The following is a 9,622-nucleotide window of genomic DNA, read 5'->3' on the forward strand; positions in this document are numbered from 1 at the left end:
CATGCCCAAGGGACGCAACTCTACACAGCGAATCACGGCGCCTTAGACGACTGGGCCACCCGTGCCCCCTCCTGGCAACAGAAGAACATGATGTATACATAGCCATGAAGTACTAACCATGGGCATAGCATTTTTCCAATGACAGATTTAGCTTGGACTGACCTTGACCCCAGCAATCTCAATCATAAACATGGACGCCCCCAACACATGTCCAGCTGTGTAGCACCAGAACTTCACTCCATTCACTTCTGTTTCCTGAAAAGAAACAAAACTTGGAACTCAATACTAAATCAGATGATAAAATTTACAGCTTAAACTTTTAACAGTGAGTGAGTGAGTGAGTATGGTTTTACGCCGCTTTTAGCAATATTCCAGCAATATCACGGCGGGGGACACCAGAAATTGGCTTCACACATTGTACCCATGTCAGGAATCAAACCCGGGTCTTCGGCGTGACGAGCGAATGCTTTAACCACTAGGCTACCTGACTGCCCCTAAACTTTTAACAACATAATGATAATTATTTGAGTGGGTGGATGGGTGGGTGTGTTGGGTTAAACGCTGCTGCCAGCTTAACGTTGGAGGAAAGCCTGAGGTGATGCAGGTCTCAGACGTTTACCACTTCGGTGAAACCAGGAGCACGGGTATGGTGCTGACAAACCTAGAAACACAATCAGGGCAAACACGGATTTGAACACGATCATTGATTTCTGGCGTGCCCAAGGGATGCAACTGTGCACAGTGAATTTAGGCGCCTTAGATTGCTTGGCCACTAGTGTTCCTAAGGGAAATGAAGGCATGCTCCCCATAGTACACATAACATGCATTTTGGCAGGTTCTAGTCTTGAGAATAGGTTATCAATCAATTTTTTTTCTCGCTACAAACTGGTTACACTGTTTTTTTTATGAACACTTACAACTGATCACAGCATCACTTAAAGAATTTTACATTAAGTTGTATATAAATATACTTATCCTATCTCACACTATGCATTTCTTCCTTCTTCTTTCGATCTTATATGGAAACTTGTAGAATTTTCCTATTCGGAATATTCTATAAGTAATACGTTACCACTGTTATACCGAGGCTGTTGTCTCCCACAACTGCTCTTATAGCAAAATCTACCACAGAGATTCAATTACCTCATGCAGCACGTGCGTAGCCACCTGAGCTGCCGGCCCGTGAAGATCCGGGGTAGAAAAGGTCTTCAGCAACCCATGCTTGCCGTATAAGGTGACTATGCTTGTCGTAAGAGGCGACTAACGGGATGTGACCATGTGACACCCTTCACTCTTGTCTCTTGCGAGAGCAAGTACTCGGGGGACGGTTGGGCAGGCATCAGACAAGTGGTAATGTATTACTTATAGAATATTCCGAATAGGAAAATTCTACAAATTACATTAAGTAATACGTTACCACTGTTATACCGAGGCTGATTACCACAGTAGGCGGTGGGGAGCGCTACAACCCAAACCTGACTGCTCATTGTTCCTTTTCCGACCAGCGGAAGTAAACAAGGCAGAAGCACTCGATGCACATGCTCCCAGCTTGGCATTACCCTATAGGAATACCAAAGCACTGTCAAGCGCATACCGTAAGGCTCAATCGTCTTTGCCAAACGATTTGTGAATCCAAACGGCCTCACTGGATAGGTATTTCATCGCCGCAGCGGATGCGAACACAGTACCCGTGTGAGCTGAATCATAGATCAGGTTAAACAGTCGGGAAGAGGGAAATTAATTTCATCCGGACCGTATATCCCAAAGCAAGCCTAATTAACGTATGCGATAGGCGCGTGACCTAATTCCAGTATTTGTAAGCATGCATTACAAGGTTGGAACACATGACGGACAATTAAATAAATAATTGTCAAAAATACAAATAAGGACAAAACACACAAAAAGCCGCCTCACCTGTGGTGTGAGAGCGCTGGTTTGCGGGACCCCCACTCCTATTACCCACGGCGGTTGGAACATTGGAGTCGACCCAGATTGACCACCATGCAAAGGTCTGAAGCCTGAGGAGTTCGGAACTGCGCTAGGCACACCCCTTAGATGAACGCTTGCGCCGCGATCAGCGGCCCAAGACAGTGCACACCCTCCACGTCTTCATCAGAAACCTTTCTGTGGTAATGATTGGCAAATACCGAGTCAGAACGCCAGTAACAACAGAGATGAACAGAGATATTAGAGTGTAGGGCAAATGTTGGTGCTAGCGCACAGATCTCGTGCGGGTTTGACCCCGCAACCGGTACCCCCCGTGACCGGTATGCCAGATTGATGACAGAACGAAGACATAACTCGCAACTCGCAACCCAGGGGTCGTCGAACACTTGTTCCCAATTCTCCCAGTAAGTCTGGAGTCTGGCTCCTACCGGGGAAGGAAAGGGAGGCCTGACAGGCTGCAGCAGGCGCAACTGTCCAGGGCCGAGTGACTCGGGTTCGCCTACGGGCCAACCGAAGTTGACGCTGTCGCCATACAAACCCCTCCAGTGAGAGTCACCTGGAGGAGCCCTTGCCGTCCTTAGACGGTTTGGGCCTCCCCCAGTGTCCCTTCTTCCCACGAAATGGCGGCAGATTGCCCTTACCGGCGCCCTCTGGGCGGCACCCAGGCACCCAGGCGTTGATGCAAGGACCCAACAAGATCCAGCATGTGCCGAGAGGCCTCGGCGGACACAGCAGCCTGTTGTTCTTTCAGAACGCCAGGGATCTTGTTATTAAACAGGATCCGTGCAGACCAAGGCTGCGAAAGGAGGACCTCCTGGTAAGCAGCTTCCGAAGCCGAGGCGGCAAGGTACGCTTGCCGTCTGAGGAAGTGGCACGTGCCGGAAAGAAAGGACGAAGCCCCGGCGACGTACTCAAGCGAAGCATTTAAACCGATTAAACAGTTGTAAATGCGCTGGTCTCAGTCCGTGGGAGAACCTTCGTCAAGACTGGCCACTGCTGCCAAGTAGGTATCCGCGTGCGACATAGCGAGCATGGAGCGCCTAGCGAGGGTGTCCAACTGCTGCAAGGTAGCCTGTGGCACCGTAGCAGCCGGTGGGGCACGAACACCAAAACGCTCAACGTGGGCCTCCGCGGTGGGACCGGCCTCGGGGAAGGCAAGGTCATGCACCGGGAATGAACCCTTTCTCCATGACGGCGGAGGCAACGGGAGTCCCCGACTGGAGGCCACCGCAAAGGCTTTCTCCAGGGAAGGCTTAATACCGCGCAACAAGGTTGAAGCGGGAAAGCCTTGTCGGACGACACCTCGTAGCCCTAGGCAGAACCCATGGAGCCGTGGATTCCCCGCGGTACCGGCAGGGGCTTGGGCATGTCCTCATAGAGGTCATAAACCATGGCCACGCGGTCCTTAACCGACAGCGGAGCCAACCGTTCAGGGGAAGGACCGGTGACCACGGGAGCCCCCGTCGCACTGAAAGACCCCGCATTCGAACCCCCGTCCGAAGAGGCCGGGGACGGAACAGCCAGCGGCCTATCCTGGGATAAGGCCGCCAGATTGGAGTCAACGAGTTGCGAAAGCTACGCGGTAACGGAGTCCCCGATCAGCCAAAGAGCCGCCAGGGGATCTGCTGCAGACGTGGAAGTGGTACCCGCAAGAGGACCCCGACCAGACGAGCCGGCCACCACAGGGGTGGAGACAGACTGCATGTAGAGCCTGTAGCACTGGAACGCCTCAGGCCCCAGACCATCGCACAGGGCGCACCGGGTGTCCCCGCAAGGAACCCTGCACCGTGGGCAATGATCGTGGGGATCCCGGGACGATAGAAATTTGCGGCACACTGCGCAACGCCTGGTTGCGGTAGTGGAGGGGGTGGCGACACTGATCTTTGCTCCGTCTATCTTTAGAAGTGGATGAACACGTTTGGCCAGTCCCAGGTGAAGCCTTATTCGTCACTGTCGATCAAGGAGCGCTAGTATCATTAGACAAAGAGGAGTGATCATCACCAGCCGAAACATCATGTGATGGAGCAGAAGACGATCAAGGAGTGCTAGGAGAGTCGACTGGAGGTGTATTCGAAACTGGCTTTGATGAATCGATGGAAGAGAGAACCTTGTGAACTTCCTATGTAGCAGGATGTTCCGACTGAGGGGCGCACCCTAACACATCAGGAATGGACTGTTGAACCAGCATAGGTGGGGCGTGGTCTATAAGAAAACTATCAGAAACTCTGTCATCAGCCACCAATAGAGGAGGCAAGGTGGATTCGGAGGTGTTTTTTTATCTTCGTAAAAGAGGTGGGGACAGCAGGCTTGGTTGACTAATTAGATTTCTTAGCGGGAGACAGCCCACTTTCCAAGTCATAAGATTGCGAGTGCCGGTCAATTTCCCGGCACACAGCGAACAAAGCTTGTTAGTATTTCAATGGCCACAACAGCCACAGCATAAGCTGTGGGGATATGCAGTAGAAAAGGTAGTTTGCGATGTTTCTTATCCGTACTCATCTTCCCTCAAATATTTACGTAAATTCCTTACGATGTTGGAGGGATGTCAAGCAAAAATACTAAACAAAATACTCTGAACTCTCGGTACACGTCTCCACAGTGTGGCCATGAGAGAAAGAATAATGGGGAAGGGGTAATCATGTGATCAGGTCATGTAGGTCGCTATGCACAGGATAACAGTGTGTGACCCATTTATTTGGCTGGTGACTATGATGGTGCTGGGATGTCTTTGGGTGATTTGTTTATAGAAGCTGGAAACTTTGTTGAAGCACGTTTTTACATAAGGTCAAAAGAAGAAGGAAGAAATGCATAGTGTGAGATAGAAGTGATTTTTTTAGAGGATCACTATTTGGCTCACTATAATATTTAATGACAGCCGACCATACAATAAATTGTTGAAAAGGAGTGAGTGAGTTATCATTGCGTATTAGCTTGATGTGGGATAAAAGCCCGAAGTTTACCACTTTGCAGCTCCTAAGATAACGTGCCCTGAACCTTGAAAGTAACAGTCACATGTCAAGGACTTTACATTTCATTTGTGACTGTCCAACTACACTACTCTGATGTCACAACAGAGACATACTGTACCTGATGGAAGTTGACAGTTTCAATCTTGTCCATGGAGTTTTCAATGTCTTTTTCGGAGTACAGCTGCGCCTCTGTGGCAATGTTGCTGATGGTTTGCAAAATTCACCATTAGAAGGAAATAAAAGACTTGCATTTTTCACACCATAACGCCATGCCATAAAACTTTCTGTTTCACACTTGATTCAACAGCTGTGAAACAACTACCTTGTTTCAAATTTAAGACTAGATACCAATCAATTTTATATCAAAGACAAAGGAAGAGTTCCCTACTGTATCAGAAACAAGTTATTGATGGACTCATGTCTCATGACATTTGTCTTATTCCAATAATCTCAGATAATTCTTATTATTCATTTACCTTACAAATCGACATACCTGACTTTCACGTAATCTGACAGCAGCCATCGGTATATGGCTTTTGAGGCATGCGTCATGAAGCACCGACCTTTGAACCCTGTTTTCTCCAGGAAGTATGGCAAGGCTCCACAGTGGTCCAAGTGGAAACTAAAAAAACAACATCATGTGACGTCAATGACATCTCGTTTCTTGTTTGTTACGTGATCCCAAATTCCAAATTCCAAATTCCAAATGCTTTTAGCGCACAGATGTCAGCAGGCGGGATGCCATTTAATTCATTTATAGCAACAGTAAATGAAGTTGTCTTTTCACATCATGTTACTTATTTTGGTCATCATAATATTAAATACTCTGCCTTTCCTTTTTTCATATTTCAATTTTCGGGAGTAATCGCGTTCATAAACCAAGTTTAAATAAACATTTGACCTTAACGTTAAGATTGTTACTCGGTGAGGGGCGGAAAGATTAGCCTGGACAAATTGGATGAAACCTTAACACCAATCTCATTAAAATCAGATATTAGTTCTCGCTACCGCTAAACAAAGATCTGAGGACATCCCATGACAGGTCACATCAGAACGACCTTTCGCGAACTTTGACCGACCAATGAAATGACTGACAAGAAATCGACATTAGCCAATAAGAAGGCAGCATTCTCGAGCTTTACGACACTATTTTCAAATTGGCGTCTACGCTTTGAACATGTTGAAACATATTTTGACGTATTCTCGATTAAAAAAATTAAAACTGATAAGAAGAACATTCTGGAATGGCTTATAGATGGCCTAGATTGTAATGGATATAATCATAAAACCCGTAACTGTCATTCGGAATACCCCGTGTTAAATATTTCGTGGTTGCATGATTAGAAAACACATTCCGAGTGTCACTTTCATAATCTGGTAAGCGACGCTCTAATTGGTTGGATGAAAGGTCGTTCTGACGTGACCCGTAATGGGATGTCCTCAGATCTTTGTTTAGCGATAGCAAGAACTAAGATCTGATTTTAATGAGATTGCCTTAACACTTACTGACTGATAAGGAGCAGGTCTATTTCTTCCACATCCACCATGTCAAGAAACGGCAGTGAAGCATAGCCATTCATGCCTGGGTGGATCCCACAGTCCAGCTGAAACAAAACCACGACTTCAGTACTTCCTTGTCTCATGCTAACATCGTGAACTGATCAAACAGTCTTCGCGAGCCAAGAGATAGAGCAGATATAAACAAACATCCATGACAAGTTAAACATCATTGACATAAGACACTATGGCAGAAAATTCATACATAAACAAATGAAAAACATATGGACAATTAAACTTGGATTTTCTGGTTCATGTTTACAAAAAAAACAACCTGTATCTTGTATATCATCAGTTCGCATTCACACCAGACAATGATCAGCTCTTTTGTTTGTTTGCTTAGTTGCTGATTTTCCCCACTCAGTAGTGCTACATCACAGCAGCCTGTAAACCTGGTAAATAATCAATTTGTGATTGATATATGAGCAATACCACACGCTGTTAAGGTAATATGATACACAATCAACCAAATCACCAAGTCTGACCACCCAATCCATTTTACTTCCAGTCACATGTTACAACAAGAAAAGGTTACTGGGAAACAATTTTATCATTGAATCCCCCATGGAAGATGATATCAAACTATATCTTTGTATAGTAATAGTATGATCTTAATTCATGTTAGTATGTTCATCACCAACTTTGGCGTGTGTATTGTTGATACAGTGTTTTGGAAATAACTGTCACAACCATGTTAGGAGATGATAGTTACAACAGTTGTACAGCTAAAACAGCATCTTGGAACGAGGCACTTGTGTATAAAGTAGGGCTGGGACTATACACCAACAGTGGGATCCGATACCTACAGAGCTCCAGATAAGCTTTTGGTGTTGTGGATATTTTACCCATGCATTTTAAAATCATTGGGTATCAGTAATTCTATCTGTGTATTCAAATTTCTGTTACCCACTAGTTTTTACACATGTGGGTATTTAAGTTGAATATTTAAAAACACTACTCATCTAGTCCCTGCAAACTGGTGTCGTGTGGGTTTGAGAGCTTTATAGGACTCAAAAATACCACGATACTTCCACAAGAAAGTGTGATGGCAAATGATCATGATGTAACTGTCATCGTGGAGTTTGGCAAGGTTGACGGAATGCCCGTTTATAATTTCAAAATAAGTTGCTGATTTGCTAATCGAATACGCAGGGTTACTTCACAATATGTTGATGATACGCACAAGTTTTATTTATGTAGCGTATCTGTAATGTTCGTTGCGTATTTGATATGCTTGGATTTTATTTTACTGCATATTTCTGCATTTCTGATGCGTATTTTACGCAGATTCGCAGCTTATCTGGAGCTCTGGACGTATCATGATACGTTGCTCACAATCCGACATGCATCACAATACTTGCATGAGCGCTTATCTGTGGTGTGTAAGCCAACTTTTTCATAGACAGGATGGCCAAATACCTGGCACACTGATGATCTGCAGTTGGCAGTGTCAAGTAAGGCACAATGGATGAAAATATTTCACTACTAATATTCACTTCTAAAATTAGTGTTTGGTGTAACAGCAAACATTTAAGGTATGTATAGATATTTTACTTAGTGTGCCACTGTGATCGACACTTGGACGAGAAGTAAAAGTATCATCACATCACTAGTATAAAGGTATCTGAATATAGAAGATGATTTTCTATTTACCATTATAGTTTTTCCTTTGAACTCCATGATGTGACATGATCGCCCAACCTCTTGACCGGCTCCTCTGAAAAAGAAATTGAGAATTTCAGGTATTGCACTTTATCAATATAAAAATACATGAACAGACAAGTATAGGCTCTCCTTAGGGTTAAAATATGGAATGAAAAATATATACTTTCTGAACACATGCACAGGTGTTCTCAAACCACTGTTAGTTAATCTGGCTCACGTTTGGTATGTTTGGGTTTGGTTCCTTTGTTGCTCTTTATTCCCATGCCAGTGTAGTCTCTTGTATCATGACCTTTTTTTCTGGCCATAACATTTTCTGTTAGATTGAAAAGTTTGTCAGTTACAGACCTAACCTAATGGCAAAGTAGCAGTGACAATGTCCCAAAGACACTGCCAAGTCTCATTTGGACAATGAATAGATGTCAATTTAAGTTCCATTGTGAATGTAGCATGCTACACATCCCACCCTATTAAGTTTCTACTTTTGAAAGACAGCACCCTCATTTATCCCATATTTGAAAAGTTGCAATTGATCTTTCTGATCTCGTTCAATTTTGGTCTTTCAATAGCTATCACTTTTGAGGGGTGTGTGTGTGTGTGTGTGTGTGTGTGTGTGTGTGTGTGTGTCGTGTGTCGTGTGTCGTGTGTGTGTGTGTCTGTGTGTGAACATCTTTTAAACAGAGCGGTGCATTTTCTGTTAGATTGAAAAGTTTGTCAGTTACAGACCTAACCTAATGGCAAAGTAGCAGTGACAATGTCCCAAAGACACTGCCAAGTCTCATTTGGACAATGAATAGATGTCAATTTAAGTTCCATTGTGAATGTAGCATGCTACACATCCCATCCTATTAAGTTTCTACTTTTAAAAGACAGCACCCTCATTTATCCCATATTTGAAAAGTTGCAATTGATCTTTCTGATCTCGTTCAATTTTGGTCTTTCAATAGCTATCACATTTTAGGGGTTTGTGTGTGTGTGTGTGTGTGTGTGTGTGTCGTGTGTGTGTGTCGTGTGTCGTGTGTGTGTGTGTGTGTGTGTGAACATCTTTTAAACAGAGCGGTGCAAGAACTCAACCATGCCCATGCTGTTTGTGTTTGCTCACAAAGACGCATGATCAGCTGGTGACGTGAGATCTATGAATCAAGACCCAGCGTGTGTATGATTTTGTTCTCTCTTCAAATAAGACGAATCATAAGACATTGACATAAAGTTATGAACTAACAGAGGTCTAATAATGAGTTGTTCGCTCTCTTCAGCCGGTACTTGACTCTCGGATTTTCGTTTTGACGCCATTTCTAACCGGATACGGAAATCATTCGGATACTTAGTTAACCAGGAACATATTATGTCACTTTCTAAATAATTCATTATTTTAAACCTAGGGAAAATGTCAAATGTAATGTTTGAACAAACAGTCGACTAAGGCATTCACTTAAGTGTCCATATTGTATTACTTGGTGCGTAGTTGCTCGAAAATTGAGACGTAA

At 44.4% G+C, this 9,622-nt stretch overlaps 1 protein-coding gene across 2 annotated transcripts in view; it reads right to left on the minus strand.

Annotated features, from left to right (window-relative positions):
* Nucleotides 1-9,444, minus strand: part of LOC124135376 (cleavage and polyadenylation specificity factor subunit 3-like) — a 33,990-nt gene extending 24,546 nt beyond the window's left edge. Inside the window, exons 1-6 of one of the 2 annotated variants that reach the window (XM_046500691.2) lie at nt 9,358-9,444; nt 8,127-8,190; nt 6,423-6,520; nt 5,410-5,538; nt 5,035-5,119; nt 163-255 (exon numbers count right to left, since the gene is read on the minus strand). In XM_046500691.2, coding sequence (XP_046356647.1) covers nt 163-255; nt 5,035-5,119; nt 5,410-5,538; nt 6,423-6,520; nt 8,127-8,190; nt 9,358-9,428 — 540 coding nt within the window. In that variant the 5' untranslated portion in view covers nt 9,429-9,444. Of the gene's footprint in view, nt 1-162; nt 256-5,034; nt 5,120-5,409; nt 5,539-6,422; nt 6,521-6,747; nt 6,866-8,126; nt 8,191-9,357 lie in introns of those variants that run through there. The other variant, XM_048385708.1, reaches the window with a different exon arrangement.
* Nucleotides 9,445-9,622: the final 178 nt, after the last annotated feature.

Source organism: Haliotis rufescens, unplaced genomic scaffold (genome assembly GCF_023055435.1).
Source record: "Haliotis rufescens isolate VD_foot unplaced genomic scaffold, xgHalRufe1.0.p SCAF_6, whole genome shotgun sequence".
NCBI lineage: Eukaryota > Metazoa > Mollusca > Gastropoda > Lepetellida > Haliotidae > Haliotis > Haliotis rufescens.